The sequence below is a fragment of the Apteryx mantelli genome, chromosome 15 (assembly GCF_036417845.1).
Source record: "Apteryx mantelli isolate bAptMan1 chromosome 15, bAptMan1.hap1, whole genome shotgun sequence".
NCBI classification, from domain to species: domain Eukaryota; kingdom Metazoa; phylum Chordata; class Aves; order Apterygiformes; family Apterygidae; genus Apteryx; species Apteryx mantelli.
In genome coordinates this window covers 16,429,782-16,455,711 of record NC_089992.1, presented here as the reverse complement: position 1 = coordinate 16,455,711, position 25,930 = coordinate 16,429,782, and the positions used below count along the sequence as shown (strand labels likewise).

Here is a 25,930-nt window from a genome sequence, read left to right as displayed (position 1 = left end):
GACTGAAAAATCAAAAGATTTGAAAGTAATAAATGTTAAGTTCCTTTTATGTCTCTTCTATTTTTGAACCTTTGAATTGCATCTTTATTTTCAGCCATGCAAGGTTATTAGAAGCCTTTTAATAAGGAAGGTGAAAATGTTTGCCTAATCATACCTCAAATTAATGATTTCATTACAATTTTTAAAGAACAAGATATACAAAAGAAAACTGCAATTTATTGCTCTCAATTTTATCATTTGTTGTGTTATTTGAGGTTCTTAAAGTGGCAGATCTTGGAGAGCTATGAGTAACAAGTCTGTGTTCATGCATTAGTGTATAGATGATTATAGAATACAACATCCCAGTAAGGGCAGTTCAGAGGACTTAATTAGCTGTGGACTTGGTGTATATGTTACTGAAGGATTTCGTGAGTGAATTTGCAATATAACAAATCCTGTGCATATAAACCCAGTACAATATCTAGTATTTTTAATGATTCATGATCATCCATGCAGATGATATATCTAGAATCAGATTCTGGTATGTGGTTTTGGAAAAGATTAAGTTCAACTAGAACTAGTTGTGGTAATATAATAGGTTGTAATTTCATCACATTTGTCTTTATTATGCAGTTTCATTGCAAAATTATTTTAAAACCTTTGCTATTTTAATAATATTATTTTTGATGGAAGCATCAAGTTTGAAGGCTGCTTACTGTCAAGAAGAATTGGAGAATAAAACTCGGACTGAAAACCGAAGGTAGTGTTAGGTATAAAAAGCCCAAATAGCTAACATCTGAAACAGCAGCCCTTTCAAAGGAAGAAGTGAGAGAGAATTGGTGTTCTAGCAAGATTATCAGATTGCCTTAAATAGTCATGAAAACAATGCCATGTTGTTTTTGTGAAGCAGAAAAACTAAAATTCATTAGTTCCCATTTCACACACCCCCCCCCCATTTGAAGTAATTCACATGCTCTCTAAATACTAAGGGATTAAGTAATTAGGAAGATAATCTCTGTCATGTATTTAGGAGGTTTCCTAGAGAGGAGTTAAATTGGCACTTTTGGCTGAAGGCATTGCAAAAGATCATGTTATGTTGAATGTAATTTGAAACTTTCCTCTGGAAGGAGGAGGTAATTCAGTTTTTTGTTCATTTCTGAGTCACGTAAATTTTCCATCCAATCTTCAGTAATTCTTATTCTGTGCTACCTCTCTTTTTGTACTTAACTTGCAGGAAAATGCTTTTCTTTCATTGCTTTACCGAAAACAATATCTTAAAGTTAATTCTTGGTATCAATATCAGAATCACTGTTTCCCTTCATCTCAAAACATTTACCATATTTGCTTGAATAATGATTTTGGGTTGTTTGTATAACTTCTATTTTTAAAGAAATAGCACATGCCTAATGCTATCTCCATTATTTGCATTTAATAGAAAACTGTTCTAATGAATAGCTCATGGCCAGTCGGTATACTGTCACTTGGCCATTCCTCAGGTGCAGCAAACTTCTCAGTTTGCCTCGGGCAGTTTAGGAAAGAAACTTTGGAAAAGAAACTACTGAAGGTTCAGGTTTTCCTTGGTGGAATGGATGAATAAACTGAGGGGGAAAAAATCAGATCGAATCATAACAAATATTGAGTTCCAAATGTAGGGTGATGTATTATAAAGATTGCCCTTTTAACCGGATCGTAGAGCAAGCAGGACAATAATAAAATAAGTCCATGTTTTTGTTTTGTTTTTTCCCCCATTACTGGAAAGGGAGAGAAAAAAGATCCATGGGCAATAGGTGTTAAGTCATCTTCCTTCATACTTTACTGACAGAAGGCATTCAGGCTTTGGAAACTGAAGGCCAGAGTTAGGAATCTGAATAACACTTGTTGTTCTGCAAAATCTATGAATAAAAGATCTCAAAGCTTTTTTGCAAGTGTAAGTATTATTTATATGCTAGTGTACAAAAAAACCCTGCTTTCTACATACTGTCAAATATATGAATGTTCCAGCAAAGACTCTGACAGTAGGCTATGACAGTAGAGTTTTGTTAGACACTGTTTAGAAATTTTTATTTAGAGCAGATTTTATACCTGATTGTTCTGAGGGTTTCATTTTCATTAGTGCTTAATATTTGGGGCTCATGATCTGTTCTCTAGTTGTATCTTTTTTTTTGGTCTTTTTTAATGTATGCTTCATGTTGCCTTTAGTAAAAACTGGTAAGTATGTTTTATGATTACTTGGGTGGTTTTTTTGCTTCTATCATAACCTTTACTTTAGTTTTAGTGTCATTCAGAAGGATGTTTTTAAGTGATGAAGCCCAAGATGTTATCTTCTTTGGACATTATACTTTAGGCATAATTTTGACTATATATATTTTTTCCCATTAATTCAGTACTGGGAAAAAATTACAACTGGTATTGACTGGTATTTCATATTAGTTTGTGGACATTTTGCAAAGTTCTATCCTATGTTCCTTTGAGTTTTGGATCACTGTTCTAACTCTAAAACACGTGATTAAAATTTTGTACTCAATTATTTTATTGACCCAAATGAACCATGTTAAGTTTTTTTTCTCTATTGCATCACATTAAAAAAAAAGTGAAAAATGCTTAGCTGAGAAACACTTCATTCTCTAGGAGATTGTAGTTGCTGTACCTGCAAGGTGCCGTAAAGCTAGTGCATCTGTTGTTGGAAAATAATGTAGTTTGCTGGTTTTGAGGTCTACTTACTATTCTAATTTTTTTTTAAAGGAGACTGATGTTTTTATGACAACCATAGGAATAACTGTGATATTATGTACATTTGCATTTTAATCTGGTCAAATTTAACTTCATATTAAGGAAACAGTGCTCAAATTACATGTATGGACTCTACCAGGCAGTTATATGATCAAGAAGTATGAGCTCATCAGCAATGAACTCTCCATTCTTTAAGTATCTTGGATAGTAGTATTGGTTAACAGACTTATTGTGGTGTTAGGAATTTGATAAAAAAGTGGGTTTTTTTCCTAATTCACTAAACTCTCAGGCATTTAATTCAGAGGAGAAGTTTTCTCAAAAACTTAGGTGAATGGGGTAGCATATAATGATAGTAGCTTTGTATAGGAAGCTGTCTCATAGTGATAAAAGTAACTTTCATTCCTTGGCCAATATATTTTGCTCTTAAGTTGTATAATTAAGAACTAATGTGCTTTATCCTTCCTTTGATTAAAGGAAAGTAAGCTGTGGATCTGTTTGTTACAGCCTTTTGTGACCTCCTTCATTCATGATCTTGGCACAGTATTCTAACAATAAAGTTCTTGCTTTCCTCTCTTTAAGGCTGTTAAAGAAGTAGAACATGGATTTTTAATAACTTTTTTTAATTGTATGTATTTGAATTACCTGCCTGAAGTGAAAATTGAATTTTGTGTTGCAGTTTCTCAGGTCTTCGGATGAATTAAGTTGAGAATTCTGTCTTGCTGTTTAATCTGCTTGGAAACATGTTACTTCCTTTTTGAGCTGGCAAGCTTATGGCACATAGTATATTTTTCCTGGGATATTTACTGAAATGCAATGGATTTGTCAGTTATCATTTAGATGGCAGCTTCTTTCTCCCTGTGACAGTCCTTTATGTCTTGGAATGTATAGTTCTCTTGGCTGTTGGTATATATCAACTTTTAAGTTGTTAGCTGGAGATGGAAAGCAAAAGACACTTTTAGAGAGGAGAAGCAAAAGTTCAGACTCTTGTGAATAGTAGTGTGCTGTATGCAGGAACAGCTTTATCTGATAAAACCTGCTTTATCTGATAAAACATTGTTTTTGGTTTGGGGTTGTTTTGTGTTTTTTTGTTTTTGTTTTTTGTTTGTTTTTGTTTTTTACTGGTTCCTTAAGTTATAGCTTGAGGGACCAATGCAGTTGTGCAGATTCTGCCTACAATTTTAATGGAGTTGAAAATGGGCATAGAGCTTTAGATGCCTATATCAGATCAGAATTCCCAAAAGGATCCTGAGACAACATATTCATGCTGGGAAAACTTTTCTTCTGTTTATGTGACTTTCCACTCTTTCCTTTCCCAGGTAACATAGACTGGACACCCTCTCGAGACCATAGAAAGGCCTGTTCTCCTAGAAAAGACAAATGCTTGTATGATCATCTTTGGAACCAAAGAGAAGCTCTTAACATGTGGCATGTATGCTGTTTTATATTAATAAAGACAAGACTTAGTGTTGAATAGTGACATTTTATTAATCCGTGCTAAATAATGAAGTTCTGTCAGTTCTTCTGAAGAGTCTCTTGACAACACTTCAAGATAAGCATCATTTAAATTATAGCTTGTAACTGTTCGGTGATCTTTGTTGTTTGAGATAGCAGGCTAATAAGTACCATAGCAGCAAAGCATCAAGGCAGGCTATGTTGTCTTCTGTTTTAAGGCTGGTGATCATTTAGCTTTTCTTGAGGATCTTCAAATTCATTATACAATAAACTTTAATACACTGACATTGTTTACAGACCTCCTTGGAACTTAATATTGATTCAATTTCAATTAGTAAGACAAACTTTAGAAAGTGGAACATTTTTATTTAATATTGTAAATCTTACTTCTGTGCAGTAAAAAAATCCATTCCCACCTGGGCTCCTCAGCAGGCAATCTGGGTGCTCTTGCTGATGCATGTTTCTGATGAAAGAGAGCAAAGACTCCCTTTAAACACAATTTTAATTCTGAATTCTGACATGAAAGCTCATGTCACGCCCTTGCTAGAATAACATGCACTGTGCTTGTGTCTAAGTGCCCCTGTGATAGCTGATGAGACTCGTTAAAGAGAATTTCATTATACTACCACCACAAGCTTAGTTTATCAACTTCTAAGACTCCACTTTCCTCCCTTCAGACTCAGAGCCAGAAATATGGTAAAGAAGAAAATTCAAGCTAGGAAAGCATATAGGCAGCTAGTGGTAAATCAGATTGGAATTCAAGTTCACACAAGTTTCCAGCAATGTATCACCCAGGTTGTTTTGTATGTCTTGAAACAAAATGGCTGAATTTGCTCTCCTCCCTTTTTTGTAATTGTTCACACACAAATATTTTCTTTTTGGTCTTGTACAGGACTAATGCTTGGATTTTCAAGGTTGGTCATCTCTCAGGAAGAAGAGCTTGAGGAGGGAACCATGCATTTCTTTGGTTTAGTGGTGTTAACTTCTGAATACCCACTGAGTATATACTCAAGTCCTGTTACAGTCAGGTTATATTGTTTCTTTTATAGACAACCATCTGCAAATGTGCCTCTAGCAAAACAATTCTCAATCCAGCTGTTTGTTTTCATCCTCTGTTTAAAGACTATTTGTCCATACGCATGTGGCTCTTTGTGAGTGGCTACTCCTTTTTTGTTTCGGTTGTTTTGCTCCCAACAAAGAACAGAATTGCCTTACCCTTATCTAAAATATTCCCTAACTCCAACTAGTTCCATTATAACTCTGACTAATAGTGGCATGCCTGTTCTTCTCAAGTAAAGCTTTTTTCTGTTTTTAAAGAGGCTGTTAGTTACTTTGTTTGTTAAAATAATAAGTAGGCATTTTAACTTTGCATTCATTAACTCTTTTTCTGTAAAAGAGAGATGGGGACAAGTGTGTACTTGTATATACAACTGCATACAAGAACTGTACTTGTGTGACTTATGTAATATAATCTCCTGTTTGTAACATTGAGGAAGTTGAATTTGAGACACTGAGGGAGATTTTTGTTGACCATCAGGGATTACGAACATTTGCGTATCTATAATGTTCTCCGTTTTTCCTGCTTCACAGCTTCCTCTAGTCAATGTCTACCATTTGATAGGATCTCATACGGAATGTAGTTAGTGTCAAGAGTATGTTGGGCAGTCTGTGATGAGCAGAAAGACAAATGAGGACTTCATTTCCTATACTGCACTAACTAGGGAGGTAAGCATGAAATCCTTTTCTGCATTCATAATTACATCTTTGTTACTGTGTGTGGTTGTAAGTGGTACTGTCATTTTTTTCTAGCAGAGATAGTTAGTCCATGGGCCTATACTTTGTTTCTTGAAACAGATGTATTCTTTAAACACCTGGGGAAAGTGCCATTAATTTAAGGAATAGGAAGAATGTAGTTTAGCAGAGATTCTTCATTAGCCCCTAATAAAATTATTAGCACCAAGACAATACTTGATAGAATATGAGTACCTGCAAGGCCTTTCTGTAAGAGAGACTTACAGTGAGGGGCTTCAGTGAGACTACTTAGGAGTTCCTATCTGAACAAACATAGTGGTACTTGGACAAAAAGCAGTGTTGAAAAAGGCCTTAATAAATTTTGTTCAACCAAACAGTTATCTATAGAGTTTTTACAGGCATACCTCAGAGATATTGTGGGTTTGGTTCCAGACCACTGCAATAAAGCGAGTCACATGAATTTTTTGGTTTCCCAGTGCATATAAAAGTTATGTTTACACTATACTGTATTCTGTTAAGTGTGCAATAGCATTATGTCTTTAAAAAAAAAGTACATACCTTAATTAAAAATACTTTATTGCAAAAAAAGCTAACCATTATCTGAGCCTTCAGCGAGTCGTAATCTTTTTGCTGATGGACGGTCTTGCCTCATTGTTGATGACTGACTGATCAGGGTGGTGGTTGCTGAAGGCTGGGGTGGCTGTGGCAATTTCTTCAAATAAGACAGCAATGCAGTTTGCTACATTGATTGACTCTTCCTTTCACAAAGGATTTCTCTGTAGCAGGCGATGCTGTTTGATAGCATTTTACCCGCAACAGAACTTCTTTCAGAATTGAAGTCAGTCCTCTCAAACCCTGCCACTGCTTTGTCAACTAAGTTTCTGTACTATTCTAAATCCTTGGTTGTCATTTCAACAATGTTCACAGCCTCTTCACCAGGAGCAGATTCCATCTCAAGCAACCACTTTCTTTGCTCATCCAGAAGAAGCAACTCCTCATCCGTTAAAGTTTTATCATGAGATTGCAGCAATTCAGTCACATCTTCAGGCTCCACTTCTAAGTCTAGTTCTCTTGCTGTTTCCACCACATCTGCAGTTACTTCCTCCACTGAAGTCTTGAACCCCTCAAAGTCATCCATGAGGGCTGGAATAAACTTCTTCCAAACTCCTGTTAATGCTGATATTTTGACCTCCTCCCATGAATCACGAATGTGCTTAATGGCATCTAGAATGGTGAATCCTTTCCAGAAGGTTTTCAATTTACTTTGCCCAGGTCCATTAGAGGAATCACTATCTATGGCAGCCACAGCCTTACAAAATATATTTCTTAAATAATAAGACTTGAAAGTCAATATTACTCCTTGATCCATGGGCTGCAGAATGGATGTTGTGTTAGCAGGCATGAAAACAACATTAATCTCATTGTACATCACCATCAGAGCTCTTGGGTGACCAGGTGCATTGTCAATGCGCAGTAATATTTTGAAAGGAATCTTTTTTTCTGAGCAGTAGGTCTCAACAGTGGGCTTAAGATATTCAGTAAACCATGTTGTAAACAGATGTGCTGTCATCCAGGCTTTGTTGTTCCATTTATAGAGCACAGGCAGAGTAGATTTAGCATAATTCTTAAGGGCCCTAGGATTTTCGAAAAGGTAAATGAGCATTGGCTTCAACTTAGTCACCAGCTGCATTAGCCCCTAACAAGGGAGTCAGCCTGTCCTTTGAAGCTTTGAAGCCAGGCATGGACGACTTCTCTCTAGCTATGAAAGTCCTGGATGGCATCTTCTTCCAGTATAAGGCTGTTTCGTCTACACTGAAAATCTGTTGTTTAGTGTAGCCACCTTCCTCAATTCTCTTTGCTAGATCTTCTGGATAACTTGCTGCAGCTTCTGCATCAGCACTTGCTGCTTCGCTTTGCACTTTTATGTTATGGAGATGGCTTTTTTTCCTTAAGCCTCACGAACCAACCTCTGCCAGCTTCAACCTCTTCTTCTCCAGCTTCCTCACTTCTCTCTGCCTTCATAGAATTGAAGAGAGTTAGGGCCTTGCTCTGGATGAGGCTTTGGCTTACGGGACTGCTGTGGCTGGTTTGATCTTCTATCCAGACCACTAAAACTTTCTCCATATCAGCTGCAATAAGGCTGTTTCGCTTTCTTATCATTCGTGTGTTCACTGGAGTAGCGCTTTGAATTTCCTTCACGAGCTTTTCCTTTGCATTCGCAACTTGGCTACCTGCTTGGCGCAAGAGGCCTCGCTTTCAGCCTGTCTTGGCTTTCAACATGCCTTCCTCACTAAGCTTCCTCATTTCTAGCTTTTGATTTAAAGTGAGAGATGTGCAACTCTTCCTTTCCCTTGAACACTTAGAGGCCATTGTAGGGTTATTAATTGGCCTAATTTCAATATTGTTGTGTCTCAGGGAATAGGGAGGCCCGAAGAGAGGGAGAGAGATGGGGGAACGGCCGGTCGGTGGAACAGTCAGGACACCCACGACATTTATCGATTAAGTTTGCCGTCTTATATGGGTGCAGGTCGTGGCGTCCCAAAACAATTACAAGAGTAACATCAAAGATCACTGATCACAGATGACCATAACAGATATAATAATAATGAAAAAGTTTGAAATATTGCGAGAATTACCAAAATGTGACACAGAGACACAAAGTGAGCATGTGCTGTTGGAAAAATGGTGCCGACAGACTTGCTCAATGCAGGGTTGCCACAGACCTTCAATTTGTAAAAAACGCAATATCTGTGAAGCACAATAAAGCAAAGCGCAATGAAAAGAAGTATGCCTGTATTTGCGTCTGGTTGATTATGACTGAGATAATATTTCTAAAGATGGCAGCAAGTCTCATTGTTCAAAAGAAACCTGCCAGGAATCCTATGGGGAAAGCAGCTGAATGGTGGCATTGCACGGCTCCTGTACAAACCTGTTCACATTAGCCATACTTGATCATAAAACAACCCCCCTGTATGTAGTAACCTGCATGCTTCTGAGGAGGTAACAGGAAACATTCACAGCTTTTGGCTTTGAAATTTTTCTGTTCTTGCCATTTTAATGGTGCGTTTATATATCTATACACACATTATATATTAGAACATAAAATCTGGAACTCTGTTTTATGTTGGAATGATAAATCCTACTATACCTAGGATTCATCATGCTTTAATTCCTCCTATGCCATAAAATATCTTGGAATCTGCACTAATACAACTCATACTAGGAGCTTAAACAGACCAAAATAGCCTGGAGCCTAAACATGAGTAAGTTCAGTAAAAATTAAAAAAACAAGATATTTACTTTTTTTTTTCCTTTTGCAGAGAAGGCTCTGTTGTGTTTGTTTTTTTTTTTTTTATCTCAAGGCCACCCAGTAATTCTTCTGGCTTAAGGCTTTCCAGTAATTTGGCCAACATTTTGTTTTGCCACCGTAAGAATGATGTGTTGGGTTCTCTTGTTTTATGGAGGGGAAATGCTATAATTGATAGAACCCTAGAGAGTCAAGCTACAAATACCTTATTCCTGTAATGGGAACAGCAAGAATAGGGGTGATTGCTACCCCAGAAAAGAAAAAAGTGTCAAGCAAAGTGCCTGCCTAACTCTGCCCCTTTTTTTGTAGCCCCTTCCAAGTCACCTGGGGAGGGTGAGAACACAATTTAAGCAAGGGAGTCAAGGACAACTGTTACTTCTGTTACAGATGATGAAGATGGCTAGGAATGTGAAAGTGAATCTGCACAGATCCCATAAATGTAAATGACTTTCAGAAATCCCTGTTTGTTTTCAGAAGTTAGCAGATCTGCCCTTCATAAAAGGAGAATGGAAATTGTTAATATTCATTTTATGGTATGTATTTTGGTGTGACTCTTTAGTTCCTTCTTACAGGAAGAATAAAGATAATCTTAGGAAATAGCTGTATTTCTACTTTTCCAATCTTTTTGTCTTTTTTGGAATCCGAGGATGCTTCTGAGTAGGCTCATAAGCTCTTTAGAGTCAGAAAAATTTCTGCAGGAGGGGACTTGTGGAAGTTATCTAGTCCAACATCCTGCTCAGAGCAGAGTTCACTTCAAAGTTAGATCAGGTTCCTCGCTGCCTTTTGCAGTTGAGTTTTTAATATCTCCAGTGGTGCTGACTATAGCCTCTCTGTTCAGCTCTGTTTTAGCACTCTAACTGCTCTCATGGTGAATTTATTTTTTATGTATTGAATTGTAATATTTCTTGCTGCAACTTATGACCATTGCCCTTTTGTCCTTTTGCTGTGCACTTCAGAGCTAGTTGCTTCATCATAGAAGACAACAAGATTGCTTAGACAATGTTTGACCTTGGTAAATTTATGCTGGCTGTTCCTAATCACCTTGTCCTTCATGCGCTTTGAAATAGCTTCCATGAGGATGTGCTCCATAATTTTCCCAGGTCTCAGGTGATACTGACTTGCCTGTATTTCTTCTTGTCCTCCTTCTTGCACTTTTGAAGACAGGCATAACATTTAAGCTACCTGCCTTGTCATTCTTTGTGTTATATAAAATACGATATACAACAAAATTAGGACTAATGATGCAGCCTCATTTAATTCAGGCTGGATTACCTCTTACTCTGCAAGTATCCCTACTGAAATCAATAAAAACACAGCAATATTTAGGTGTTAGTAATTATAAAGATCATTTTGTTTCATGTATGTTATCTTGTAATATACAGGTATGTTATAATTTCTCACACACACACACACACACACACACACACACATTTGTGCACAAATACATTGAAAATAACTTGGTTTTCTTTTTCCATGACATAGATGAACCAGGTAATAAAGAAAAAAGAGACTTTTATTTTTGATTATCTTAAAAAGTGGGTAGAGTTCAGCAACCATCTTTATTATGCGCTCTTGAACACAAGTTATCTACACAGATTGTTGTAAAATTGCCGTTGTCCTGGAATTAGAACACCTTGCCAATCAAAGCATGTTCCTGGCTACATGAGCTACCCAGCAGAAGGAAATGAGGTTTGTACTAAGGAAGTCGGGCTCCCTGAGAGCTCTGGGAAGCAATATTCTCATCCAAGACAGTTATGCCTCTCAGAACTGTCACCGGGGTTGTGTACTTCCATCTGGCTGAAGCTGGCCTGGTACAGCTGATATGTAGTCTTTTATATATGGGGAAGATTATTCATTGCTGAAATGAGAACAAAAAAGACTGCATAAAAGTGGACTGCTTTTTCTTAACTGTGAGCTTGCACTGAGTGATTTAACTGCACTAGGGAACTGCTGTTCAGCAGAGTTATCTTGGAAGCTTTTAGTATGCTGTGACCTCTTGTTGCCATTTGTATTTTGACAGTAATAAAATATCTCGTCTTCTAACATCATATGTATTGTATATTAATGTATTCTTTATTTGATGTGTTTACAGAGTCCTTATTAATGCATTGTTCTTTCCATACAAATAAAACACATTATTTGAGAGAGCTTACAGTCCACTTGCGCTTTTTTGGTATTTGCTTCATGACATCTCTCTTGTATCATTTTGTATGTGACCTTTCAACTCCATAAAATAAATTGGGGGGGGCGGGGCTTTAAAAGTCAATCTCTTGCTTATCCCTAATTAGAGTGGGTAAAGTGTATCCACCCTGAACTTTTATCACACTCCAATAACAACTATTTTGTGTTCCTTATAGGTAATATTAAGGTTGGTAGGAATTCTGCTGAACAGTATCTCCAGAGAGAATACAAAGCAGCAAACTAAAACTGTCATTGGATTGTCAAGATGCCTCACTGCAATAAAAGATCAATAAGAAGCAGCAGCAAATGGGGACTTTACTGTGAGTGGAATATAAAACACATACAGGCAAAATGCTTCTGCTTTTAGTCTTTTCATTAATGGGCGTAGAAGTCTCTATCAAGAAGCATTAGATTCTATGCTGTTGTCTGCCCAAACTGTCTGTTATTGGTGGCATCACAGCTCAAAGAGATTTGACCTGACTATAATCTTACATCTTCTTGAGTATCATGTACACCAATTAGATAAAGGTCAATAATTGGCAAGGTTCACTCAGTCCAAACTCAGGTAATAAGTCTTATCCATCAAGCTAGATATATTTCACTGCTATACCTGGCTCTGGGAAGGTGAAAAGTGCTTTGGACACCTCACCCATATTATGCGCTAGTGTCTATCTTTCATTCATCTGCTCAAAAGAAAATGTACAGAGTGTAAACTTTTATGCTTGCCACAGATCATATTTGGTCACTGGGGGTAGGTCAGTGCTATCTTTGTGCTTGTGCCTCACCACATATTTTGGACATGCTGTAATAAACTGTTTCAGTTCAACTATCCTAATGTTCTTCTAGCACAGCACTAGCTGTGCACTAGCACTAGACTTTCTCTCCTGCATCTTTTACACAAGCATATCTTTACTGTTTGGCCCTCATTTTGACTGTATATATTTTAGCTGTGCACAGTAAAGTTAGTAATGCTGAGATAAATCAGTGAGTTTAGAAAGAGTATACATGTTTTATATATATAAAAATATATATATAATAATACTTCATATATATTAATACAGTTATATATATACACAACAGTCTGGATTTAGCAAGAATATATAATATAACATATAGTATGTTTTATATAATATATTGTTTGTCTTTGGATCAAGAAAGAATATAAATTTATTTTTATATGTACATATATACATATAGGTCATCTATCTTCCCCATTGTGACCTTTTTGCTGTGGGTGGCAGAACAAACATGACCATAGGGATCATGTTGCAGCACTACTGATCAAGCTGTTCCATATATTGCCCAATGGAAGCACAAGAGGAAATTATTGAAACTGAAGCAGCTAAAAGAAAAGCATCTTCAACAAGTTAGGTTTCACAATAGCATCCTTTAATTCGAGTGGGTTCTGCTATGGAAGATTATATTCTTACCCTTCCCATCACCTGCAAGTTCTGCATTACAGATTGTGCAGTGCAGGAAAAGTTAAAAGGCAAAAGTTAATCAAAGAAAATTAAGGAAAGAGCTATTTTATTCTGTGCCTGACTGTGCTGATAAATTGATTTGACGAGGAACATGCATATCTAAGGAAAGGTTCCCGATTCATGTGCTGAGCTTGAGAAAAGATATTAGCAGCCATTCTACTGATTGCAGTAAGCCTTCCTTTTTCTGCACATGCTGTTAAGGTGAAGCAGACAAGCCATTACTGTGTGTGTAGATGGATAGATACAGTAGTTGCCTATGAAACCATAGCTCATTAATCTTTGCACTCTTTTATGGACTGTTAGAGTACGTAGCAGGGTAAATGAACTGCAAGGTTAACTAGCTGCGAATGTGAAATGGAGACATGTTCAACTAGATACGATTTGAGATATTAGAAATAGAGCTTTACATGCCCCCCAGTCAATAATTTCTCCTATTACTACTGAAGCAAAAGGGTGATTTTTTTAACAATACAATATACTTTTTAAACTGTTGGGTGAAAATATGGATTAAGCTCTCTAAGGTTCAATTAATTCAGAAATAAGCTAAGACAGCTTGGTATGCAGTGGCTGTATTCATGATTGAGTCTGTAACCACAATAGCAAGATATTTAGCAAAATTGAAAATAGAAGTATAGGACCACCTTCAGACTTCTTAAAGTTCTTTGCAAAAAAGCAGAGATAACTGTTTAAAATATTCTGGTCTTCCTAAAAATGGTTTCAAGAGTCTTATTGTCAATGAAGCATAATAGGTTTATTAAATATTCCATAGGATGCTATATGAGAAGGTCGGTTTTATATGATGCAATTTTGCTCCTTAATCTGAGCTATATGTATGCTACTGCAGCTTCAAAACATCTGGGTACAGCAATTTTTTTCTTTTCTGCACCTGCAAGTGTAAGTACACACATAAACAAAAAAAAAATTAAATCTTTCACAGAGCCAAAGAGAGAGAAAAAAACCCAACCAGCCATGAAGCTCAGGGGAGCAGTATGACAAGTGCTGAGCTGTAAACAAGCTTGAGAGGGATTTAATTCTTATGACAAGCGCCAGTGGTAGCATCTCACATGGACTCAACATATGCACACATTTCAGAGGAGGAATCACAGAGGACTTAATGCAAATATAAAAAAGCTCAGAGCACATCAGCCTATGCTGTTCTAAAAATAGCCTCACAAATCAGGATGAGCTAGGGCTGTAATTATCTTGATTTTTCAGATTTTTGCCACTTGTAAGAGGGTTTTGGGTTTATACTCACACTGTAATTACAGTTTATAACATATACATTGCAAACTCTTTGGGGCTGGGGTTGTGTCATGTATTTGTAGGACAGGTACAAGACCTCACTGGATGGTGTTTCAGGGTGATAGTACAATATAATGACTGAATAATAGCTGCTGTACTCAGTTTTAAAAGAGCTTATTTTAGGTGAGAAGCTTTTTTATCTTGTTTGTTAAGGAAAGAGAACTGAGATGTAATTTGGTATCCAAATTAAATTTTAAAAGCCTCTAATGCACACTTATTCCCTAATTATAGTCATGTCCTTTCAAGTATGATCATAACTGCCTCATTTCTCTAGCAGGTTTCTGAAAAGTACCTACTGCAAACCGTACCCTGCAGCCTGTACTCAGGCACACTTCCCCATGGCAGTTGCTGAGTTAGTGCTGCGAGATGTAGCCAGGTTTCACATAACCTTCAGGTGGGTTTGAGAGAGGAGTATATGCTCCCTGAGCTCCAACCGCTACACAGGCTGGACTCATTTACGAAAGCAGAGCAGTGCTTTCTTCATGTTAGATCTTCAATAGAATCCAGCTGCTTTCTTTTTTCTTTTTTTTTTTCTTTTTTTTTTGCTTTCCTTAGCCTGTAATAAAATAGTTTAAAGGTTAGATTTACTAGCAAGGGTTAACAATCCCTAGAGGTATGTTTTTGGTTTGTCTCTAGGCTAGACAAAGGCTTTTGCGTTGGGTTACAGTTAGCTTTGTTACTATAAAAGCTAAAAAACGTTTTAATGGTAGTTTAGATTTCATAGCAGAAGGAGGCAGTCTCTAGAAAAAAGATTGCCTTTGTTGAGCTATTACAAATTGATTCCTAAATCACAAACAATGCTAACACTGAAAGGTATAAATTGTGTGTCTGATGAAAAGCATTTAACTGATATTTCCTATTTCAAGGGATTCTGCTCATCACTGGCTACTCCATGAGTGCGATAGGAAGTTTTTGCAGGTCTTGGACCCAATCCTTTCTTGCTCACCTAGATGACTGATAATTGGAAGGACATGTTATTCTCTATAAAGTTCTATTATAGTTTAAATGGATTGAACTTTAAATACAATTTTATGATACTGATATTTCTGTTTTTAAATATGAGATTGTTTTCATGGGGCTGTGCAAATTGGATGTGCAAGTTACCTATCCTAGCATAAATAACCAGTCTCTTAACCTAAATATTTCTGGATGTGTGTTTTGGACATTCTGTGCACTGCAAATGATTGAAAATGGCCTTGTATTTGTAGTTGGTATGAATAACCTTCAAACTAACAGTTAACAGTCTTGGCTTTACCAGCAGAGAGTTGTAGTTTCCCACCATTAGCATGGAAGAGTGCTGCTCTTCCTCTGATCTCTCACAAAGTAATATTTTCTTCTGTTTTAAAAAGATTTTTTTATTCTGATTTTTTTTTAATTTCTGTCAGTTTTCTTTTAAAAACAAGTAAATATAAATGAAGCTGTGAAGTTAGTATTCTAATGGTTTGTAAAACTGTAAATAAGTCATACTTCTTCTAGCAATCTGTAATTACTTGTTTTATTGATCAGTATGACCTGGATAGATGAATGTATGGGAGAAGAGCAGAATATCAGAATCAATTTCTACCAAGTGACTAGAAAGAAAAATTTTCATCTATTTTTCTGTTAACAGTAAGATGTAGACAGAAGAGCAAATAGTTCAAACCTAGAGTTTCTATCCAGTATTTGTAGAAGTTTCAGAAATCAAATCTAAATAAGGATCCAAATATTGAAGCAAGTTGAACAAGCACTCCTATCCAAGCATCCCTGAATCTTAAAATCCAGATCCCAATGTTTTAGTTTGGATCCTGTAATTTTTATTTTCTTTTCAAATTTTGAGTGTAGTTCTGCATACTGCAGAAAGCCTTGTAGCTATTTGGGATGTTAAAGAGTTCTTGTGTGAAGAAAAGACAGCATTTTCCACCCTCAGAGTAATCATTTTTGCAGATCAAGATCTAATATCTGATTTAACAAAAAAAGTTACTGTGACTCCATTTATACTGGAATCTTTTGAAAGGAGCATTGTGCTTCTGCCTGCAATTTGTTCGTTATTTGTAGTAAGATAAATTTGACCTCTCTGAAGAGCTTCTAGAAGAAATGCAACATGATTCATAAGGACCTAAAGGGTTCTGCAATAAAGTAGCCTGAACCATTACTTTGCATACTTCATGGATTCCTGATTTTAAAATACCATTGATGTTCCCCACCAAGAGAAGGTCTAGAGTTGTAGTAAGTATCTTGTACTCAGAGTTATAATGGATTCTGGTAGTTAAGCGGTCTTGTCTTGTACAAGTAGGCTGAAAATAGAGAAGGGTTGACTGGCTGTTTATGGGCTCTTCCATAAGCCTACAGTGTCTTCTAACTTGGTGTAGGTAATCCACAGTGTTGTTTAATCACCACTGTGTAAGCATCTCTGCCCATCATTATTTTTATGTATTACAACTGTTTGTGGAACATGTTCAGTCAGTTACAGCTCAGTGTTATGGACTTCTGTTGCTTTTTTTATTTTTAATTTCCTCTGTTTTGTTGCTGTTTCCAGTATTTGATCTTTTCTTTGTGCAATTGCAGTGTGGAAGAATGGTACTGTGAGAACACTGGATATTGTGGATGGCAGTGGAACTGCTCGTATTTACTGTGCTGGGATTAAGATCTGTTGATGGATAAAAACGTATATAGACAATGAACAAGGCTGTGGTAGGCTGCTGTGCCTTTGGGGTTTCTAGTAGTTTTCATATCTTTATATACCTGGTGATGCCCAGGTATGGACTTAAGAATTCTTGATGTCAATCTTGCCCTGTTTGTGTGGGCACAGGAGGGAACGAGAAAGACCCTGCTCCCCCTAAGCTTAGTCTTAAAGTAAAGACTGGTTATGTGAACCCGGTTATAAGAGATCCCAACCCTTAGGCCAATCAAAAAGCAACTATATATTATACTATACTGTTCTATAATGTCCCTATACTATAGGGATAGCCTGAGAGAGATAACATAGGCATATATGATTGGTGTTTTATGATATTAATATAAAGCATGTTTTGCTTAATTTTGTAACTTTATTGACCTGAAATTGTTCTGTGTCTCTCTCAAAAGTAGAAGACTGGATTCAGGAGAAGAGTTTCTAAGGTGAGAGATAGTTAACTTATTCTATACTTCCTCATTCTTAAGTACCTTGTAGCTGAAATTGTGTATGTGCCAAGCTCTCTTCTGCACCCTCACTTTCACCTCTTTAGTAGCCAGGGTGGCCAGTGAAGGAGGAGAGCCTCTCTGAGCCCATCCTACTGTAAATGCCACTGTTTCTTTTCTAATAATCTTAGTGGAAAGGCTGCTATTTCACAATAGTGGGGAGAATTTCTATAAACAAAGCACACAACAGATTCTTAAAGAGGGTCTCCAATTTTTTGTGATGAACAGAAAAGAGTTGATTAAACTTTGATGTTGTGTACTTCACTATTGAACCTAGCTGACTGTTCTAGTGTTGTGAATAAAAGTAAGTCAAGAGCAAGCTGCCAAGCTTCTTCAGATAGTTTTTAATGTAAATCTAGCTTGTACTGCATTTAACAGAGTAAGACGGTAAGTCTGTGATTTTAGTCCTTTGGTTGCATATATTGTTCTGTACATTCAGAAAGTTGAAAATACTGCCTCTTACTCTGCTTCTACAAAAGAGAGAGATTTCTCAGTAAAAGACAGAAACTCATTTTGTATGATGAAGACAACATTCAGCAGAACACAAAATTATCCATAACACATTGGCTGAGTTTAAACCTTGCTCCATTAATTTCAACCCTCTGTGGATGCTCAGGCCAATCATCAGTAACCTGCAAGATTTGTACTCTTCTAATTCCCACTTGGGTATTTTAATGTTGACAGCTGTTAAAATTCTTGAACTGGAGCTTCACATCCATATTCCCTTCCTCACAGACACCTGTAATGGGACTCATCTGTTTTCTTTGTTATTCCCTCTGCTCATTTAAATGTAATGTGCATTTCTCATCACACCCCTGGATTAACTTCTATATAAATTACTAAAACACACGGATACGCGCACACACATTTATCCCAGAAGAACAAAACATGTGATTCTGCTATTGAATGTAAAGCTGGCCAAAGAAAAATGCAGTACTATAATCTTCATGCCTTCTTTTAAAACAGAAGAAATTTGTATTATGTGGCCAATAAGGTGGGGCCTCTTGAAGCTTGTCCTTTTGTTTTCATCTTCACTCTCCCCTCATAAGTGAACAACGTTCAAGAAGTGAAGAAACTCATTTCATTTATACTTTTGGGTGTTTTACTACCAGTCACAGAACCACCCTCTCTGCTCCCTTCCCCTCCCCGCGCTCTTCTATGTTAGGTGGAATCATGGCTTTACTGATGTTTTCCTGGGAGGAATTAGCCCTATCTTGTATGGGACTGCATGATACTGCTTCAAGGTTCATTCATTCCAAGAGTCTCCTTCTGTAAATGCGTTAGTGGGAATGGGAGGTGCTTCTAAACCTCATGTTTGATTGAGATTCCTGTTGAATCAGTCTTGTCTGCCCTGGTACGGCTGCAGTGCAGTCAGGCCATGGTGCCAGCCTTGCACTTGCACCTGAGTTAACCAGAGATGGCGTGGGTATGGTGGTTGGTAAAGCTGACACAGGGTGGCTGACCAGTCTGAGACCAAGCCCAAGGAGTAAGCTGTTAAAGCTTACTGTGAGTTTTCTGCTTCCACAGCTCTGTTCCTAGCAATACCCCACTCAGCCCGTTTAAAGCTGTGTTGGTGTGTCTCCACTGCACTGTATTGACAGCAGGGATCACAGGATAGATATAGCTCACAAATTAACAGTATGAGATTAGCTGAGATGTGGTCATTAAGAATCTAATCTGCAGAAGATGCATGCTGCATTGCTGGTCAAATTAAATTTTTGTAGGAAGTCGGGCTTGTATGTATTTTATTCAATTCCCTTCCTCAGTAAGCAGGGAGCAAAAGAATAACTTAATCCAAACGAGTCAGTGTTATCTACCTCTCTACAAATAGTCTTCTAATACTAGCAGTGTTGCCTACTTAGCTGAAAGAGAGGCCTGCTGGCATGGTGGCTGTGGGTATCATATTTGCTTTTACAGCCTATAGATGAGGCCAGCAGGCTGTTTTCTCAGCAGTCAAGGGTGGCTTTGGGGATAAAGTGATAAATATATTGTATGAAGTTGTGGTCCTTGTGACTGTTGGCAGAAATTGGGGTTACAAAAGGCTCCAGTAACTGGTGTAGTGGTCTTGTGGGGGGAAAAAGGTAGTGCAGAGAAAAGATGTAAAATATTCCATTTGAACAAAATCGATTCTAGTCTGCCCTGACCCTTTTGATTTTAGCTACCTGGGGAACTAGAAATAACATCCTACTATTTTAACTGTGCAGCTTCAGCCTTTTAGCTCCAACCCTTCTTGTCATTGTTTACTTCCACTACAGCTGCATGTAGAGGCCCAACCCAGGTTTATATTGATACTTTCTATACCTATTTAAGAAAAAAATCCTATAAAAAGTTTGTACTGTGAGACTGGAGAAAGGAAGGATTTTAATGGATAAAAAGCAAAATCATGCAGAATAAGCATCTTCTAAAATTCACCCTCAATGAAAATCAGATGAAACTGAAACTGTAAAGTACTTTTAGCAGATATAGAATCAAAGCAATTCCCTAATATCCATTCCAATGTTCTAATTTACAAGGCCTTTTCCAACCATGTAAGCAGGGTTTAATATTCAAAATACACAGAGATAAACTGTGATCAGATAGAGAAAAAGTTTTCTTGTTGAAGAGTACTGATAATTTGTGTTACCAAAAAATTCCTGCAGCATACTTTGTGTAAAGAATGAAAGTATGTTTTGAGTCTAGTTTTATTTTGGATGGTGTGAAACTCCATAGACCTATCATATTTGCGTATTTAATTAGGAATTTTTTATGACATCTCTTAGAAAGTCTTTGTGCCATACCTTAAAAGCAAGAGGAAGAGAATGTACAGTATCTAATAATAATCTTTGCTATCTTTTAACAGATAGTACAAAAGCAGGCTAGTACAAAGATGTTACCTGTGCATCAAGCATAAAAAATATGTTGTCTTGTTATAATGTGTCAAAATCCTCTTTAATGAGGAAAGGTATATAAGATATACAAAGCAGGGTAAAACAGCTACTAATACCTTCATTACTGTCAAAAGATGACAGTCCTATCAGTAAATGAATGAGCTAGAAGTAATAAATGGGTGCCTAATAGAAATTGGTTTTACAGGGATTTCTAAACATAGAAGATACAGTTTAAGCCTTCAAATTTCAATGCAGACATTTTGGCAATAGCAGCATGAATGTGTTAGGTGTCAAAAATGTTTTACTCTCTATATTCCTTATTAAGGGTTTTGGAGTGTTTTTTTAGTTTTAAATACCTTGTGAAAATATTAGTGCATTCTGACCAAAACAATGCCTATTAAAAATTGTCTAGCAACCAGCATTATTCTGGACTGTAGAATTCAACCTACTAATTACGCTTTTAACAAGTACAGTATTTGGGGTTCTGGCCTTTCAAAATTAATGGACCTCTTTGTCTTGCTTGAGGCATATCAGAACTTATTACCATGAACAAAATGCTGACCCAACCATTGGTTCCAGGACATGATTCTGGTGCCTCAGCATAATATTTTTGAAGCTCTTTCCAATAATAAATTACAGTTTTAATGATGGTTCTCCTAACATATGGTAAATGGAAAACATTCTTTGTAGATTAAGCAACGTAGTTTCCATTAAAAAATTTGCTATTGTTTAGTCCTTACTGAGGTTTAACCACGTAAGCATTCATTTTATGTACTTTCTGTTGAATTATTTAACACCTTTCTCTTTTCTGCTTTAAGCTATAATCTGCATTAGAAATACTATTTATAATCAGGGTACCAAATCTTAAGTTATATATACTGCTGTTGTTATTTTAAATCTGTACACAATGTTTTACTTGAGAAGCCATGAAGGCAGACTATTTCTGATAAATTAATTTATGCATGTTTACATAACAGACAATTTTTAAGTGCTAACCAAAATTGACAACATTTAAACAAAAGAATTTGGCAAAGATGAAGCAAGAAGCTCATCAAAATATCTATTGGCGGATAGTAGTTTTTAAAAAGCACATTTCTGACTTCTAACAGCCTGATTATTTATGCATTTGGAAGTATAGCTAGCCTGCTGTCAATATCTACTTGAGCTTCATATTCTTGATCGTGCATCTGATCCTGCAGTCAGAATATGCTTTTGAGAGAATCCTCGCTTCTGTACTTAGCACGAGATTAGCAGTGGTTGAAAGCATGACGACTCTGGTAACATGAATATGTATCCATAGTATCCCTGAAAAATAAGTCTCTTGCTGAAAGTATCTCATTTTGCTGTGCACACTTTGAAAGGCAAAATTTTTGTTTAATGGTTAAGGATTGAAGCCTGAGACATGGAGGGAATCGGTGCGGGGGAAGGTGACAGTTTATTTTAAAAGGCATATTGAAACCTTTACTTAATTTATGTCTTTTTTTTATACAGTTTAAATTAGCTAAATTTTGGTAGATTTGTTTGTATGTACTTGTTCAAAGCAAGGTCAGCTATCGAATAAATAGGAGTGGTTGCTTTCAGATTGAATTCTGGTGCCATCATCTGTTGACAATGTATAATTCAACACAGGCAGATTGGGATCCTAAAACATCTAAGATTACACCTTTTGTGTTACTTGTTTCACATCTAACTTCAGACAAAGCACAAGTTTTACAGGGAGGAAAGATAGACAATGTGAATTCTAGAACAGCATCTATAAAGTTAACTGTACATAGCTACCTTATGTCAAAAGCTTCAAGTGCTCCTGCAATTTTACAGCAGGAGTACGTGCTGTAGTTGTTATTCTGTTTGGAAACTTCTATTCAGTTTTGTTTTGGTAAAATGTTTGTCTGACCTGCATGTACACAACTGTTTGAAAGTTGTTAGCACTGATTTAATTCTGCTGTTCTAGGAACTGGAGCTAAAACTCCCACTGACTTCCCTGGGGATCATCTCTCCTGCCGCAGGGTTCTGATTTCTCATAAATACTTGCATCTGCAGCAAGAGGTATGTTTGGTTTCTTTGCTTTTCCAGAAGTGTGTATTTTAATTCAACAGGTCACTGAGAGACAAGAAAGTTTAATGTGAGTCTTATTTTTTGGTATTAGATGCATAAATTGTATCAGATTTTTTGAGTTCTGAGGCCACATATTCAGTTGGTTATCACTGGGTGATAAACTTCTCTTCATAGTCTCAGTCTCAGCCTCAATTTAACAATTTGATGTTCTGTGCAGGAAACGCCAATTGATATTTATCAGAATCCAAGAAGAGAAGTAAAATGGGAGTGCTGGAGAGATGTCTGGGGTAAAAGAATCACACTTGTCAGAATGATGAATAATAATTAGTTATGCCTCAGACCCAAGTGCCTGAAGTTTGTGGGTGGAAGTCATCTATCCAAAGATATCTGCATCTAAGTTAATCCTTTTCCCTTAATAGCCAGTGAAGAGAAATGCTCACAGCATCTTACCCTCCAGTGGACACATAACTGCAGGCATACCACTGATAGTAACAGGACCTCAGACAGACTCGGCTAGAGATGTTACAACACAGTGGTCTGAACTTTGGTAAGGCAAATCCCACACAGTGTATCCACACTGCCGGCAGATTTCTGCTGCAGAGAAAGAAACTCCAGGATGAATATAAATAGTTTGCTTCACACCCGCAAAAGGTTGTCATCTGAAAAGTAATTACTTAAACATAAAATTCAAAATGTCTGAAATGTGTGCTGGAAGCTGGCCCTGCTTTGAGCAGGAGGTCAGACCAGATGACTTCCAGAGGTCCATTCCAGCCTACAATTCTGTAATTATGTTCCTGGAATTAAAGCAAGTACATAGTGATGATCATGTGGCCTTTCAGAGGTGGGACTCAGAGGAAAAGATTTCTCTTGTAATGTTCGCAGGATTTCTGCGTGTTATAGGTGATCATTAGCAGCCAAACAGATACATAGCATTTATAACTCAACAACAGATCTGTACTACACAGTAAGCTGCTCAAGTGAACTCAAAACTTGTCACTGTTTTTTTATGCTCTTAATCTTCCTGTTTATTCTGTGCTTCATTAAAGTCAATCTCTACTGGACAGACTGTCACTCAGGCTAGGCCTGTCCTGCTGTCTGCTCTCTCTGGGGAGCACCCTTCATCCTGATAAATGGTCTATTAGGAGAGCACGTGTCAAAGAGAAACACTCCTTGAAGCTAAATAGATTAGAGTCTCTTCCCTCTGAACAATCTCAGTGGAATGGGGTAGGCATGATCATTAAAGCGGATTTAGAATGAGAAGACACTTTTTTCCTCAAGACAGGAAATTGCTGTTAGTGTAGAATGATACAGATTAGTTCTAGTAAATGTATAAAGAGAAAACTCTCAGAATTAAGCACTCACCATCACCAGCATGGATGCGCCGTGATAGTCCAGAGGCTACTGAACTTTCTCACAGTGCCCACTTGGGAGTTGAGTAGAGACAGCCTTTCTCAGTGGAGGTTTTGCTATAACTACAGAAATTGCTAGCATGGAACAGCAGTATTAGAAAAGTGTTTAATATTCTTGTAATGCAGTTTAGCAGCTGCAGCTTATGTTAGTGGAACTAGTGTAATGACCAGCAAACCTCCTGCAAGGGTGGGAATTGCTGCATCCTGTTCCCCCATTTGGAGTGTTTAAGTCATTGCTGCCCTGTCCTTGACCCTCTGGGCTCACCACATTAGCAGCAGCACCCAAAAAAAAAAAAAGCCTTATGAATGGAAAGCCTGCCCTTGAAACCTGGTGTATAATAGACATTTACAAATGTGAGGTATCACATTCCCAGATGCCTCTGATTCTTCCCCTGGTGCTGCCCTTTCCCCAGCACAAGGTTCCGCTCGCGCTGCCCGCTGCCCCACCGAGCGGCTAGGGGAGAGAGGAGCTGGGCTTGTGCTCTCTCTCGCTTCTTTGCCAAGCTGGGGACGCGCTAGGGAGAGGAGGACGAACTCAGTTGTCCTCCTCTGAGGTTAGCAGATCATTTAGCAGGGGGTGGCTCTGTTCTCCCCAGAGTCACTCAGGGAATGCCTGGGTGAGGGGAGGAGGAAGCAGAAGTCCAGGACCAGCAACGAGGCTCCCAAGGCTGCTCCCTGCTGCCAGCAACCAGCACGCTGCAGCCGTGCACAGAAAAAGAGCAGGCCTTCAGGACTCAAAGTGGATGAGTGCATTGGGAAGGTTTTAGATCCAGCACATTTGAAGCTGAGCAGCAGGTGTTATTCCTAGGGATTATACTGAGTGTAGCTGCACTGAACTCAAGGGATTGCTCCTAATGGTGAGGATCTCATCCCTATGGATACAGGCCCTGAGACTCTAGCTGAAGCCCAGAATCTAGAATGCTGTAGGCCTTACAAATGTGATTTATAAGATTCTAGGAGCAAAAGTTTGGCTGAGGGGGAGGTTTGTTATGTATTTTCTGAGATGTGTAAAGCTTGGCTCCCTCTAGTGCCTTGCCTGATGCTTTTGTTTTTTGCAGGAGACTGCTGTTCCTTTAGTCCATGCTCTTCCTTCTCTCGTGCTTTCTTCTCTCCTGCTAGCACTCAGTGGGTTGGCCAGCTTGTTGAAAGACCTGACTTTGGCAGCCACCCAAACCCAATCCTCCCAGGTGGGTATGTGCAAAGTGCACAACACTCAGATGTGCCTTTTTACTAGAACTCTCTTCTTTCCCTTTGTGGACTTCTCTCAAATTTTTGTCTGTGACAGCTGTTTAAAAAAAAGAGCACATACATATTTTTTTTTCTTTCAGTGTGATTGGTCTTCCCTTTCTCTGCATTACTGAGTGGGGATGGAGGCTAACAATATATTTAAACCAATTCACACAGCTTGTCCCTACAGCTGCTTGTGTCGTGAGCAGCCTTTTTTTGTTAGCAGCAAAGCAGCCTTCATTTCCCTGGTCTCTTGAGGTGATCAGCTGTCCCGCTAGCAGTGTGTGAGGTATTGCGAGGGTGCTGGCGGGGCCTGCGAAGAGGAGGGAGAGAGGAGATCGTGGTGGTGTTCTGTGCTGCTTGCAGGAACTCATGCACAGAAGCTCCGCAACAGAGTTTTCCTCCCTGTTGGACCCAGTCCTGCAGAGAAGCATCTCAGGTCTCTGTCGGCACCAAGGAGGGTGGCAGAAGCCACAAGGTCCTCACTGCTGGTGTTTGCACCAAAAGGGGAAAATGCTGCCAGAAGACTGTCTTGTGTGAACAGTGGCGATGGCCTAAGGAGAAGATAGCAAAAGATGATGTTGACATATGCTAATTTTAAATGAATTAAAGATAAATTCATATTTTCTGGTAGAATGTTTTCATGGAAGAGTAAAAGAAATTGAATAAAATACCCCAAAAAGTAATAAATGGTAAATTCAATGTCACTTTTAATCAAAGACTAAGCAAATGATAAATGATAGGTTTTTTTATAATAGTAATAAAAAAGCAACAAGTATAATAACAATATGCATGTTGTAAACTCATGTAATCACATGACATTATTGTTCCTAAACTGCTTCTTGGTTTTTACAGCAGTAACATATGCTCTGTCTGCCTGGGAAGATTTGGTAGACAATGGCTGCAATGATGGTACAAAAGTTGAAGGAGGTAATGCAAGAGAAAGGGAATTCTAGAAGACTGTTTTCAGCTCTTTCTTTTGTTATTATTTATTTAAATGCAAATGTTTCAGCCAAAAAAGAAACCCCCAAA

General features: G+C 37.7%; 1 protein-coding gene across 5 annotated transcripts in view; it reads left to right on the top strand.

The window, feature by feature from the left end:
• ZNF280D (zinc finger protein 280D) overlaps nucleotides 1-11,360 on the top strand; it is a 64,657-nt gene extending 53,297 nt beyond the window's left edge. The window contains exons 19-22 of one of the 5 annotated variants that reach the window (XM_067305755.1): nucleotides 4,026-4,138; nucleotides 5,752-5,886; nucleotides 9,608-9,753; nucleotides 10,703-11,360. In XM_067305755.1, the coding sequence (XP_067161856.1) occupies nucleotides 4,026-4,138; nucleotides 5,752-5,805 (167 nt within the window). In that variant the 3' untranslated portion in view covers nucleotides 5,806-5,886; nucleotides 9,608-9,753; nucleotides 10,703-11,360. Of the gene's footprint in view, nucleotides 1-4,025; nucleotides 4,139-5,053; nucleotides 5,887-6,840; nucleotides 8,905-9,529; nucleotides 9,754-10,702 lie in introns of those variants that run through there. The other 4 variants (XM_067305754.1, XM_067305758.1, XM_067305753.1 and 1 more) reach the window with 4 other exon arrangements.
• Nucleotides 11,361-25,930: the final 14,570 nt, after the last annotated feature.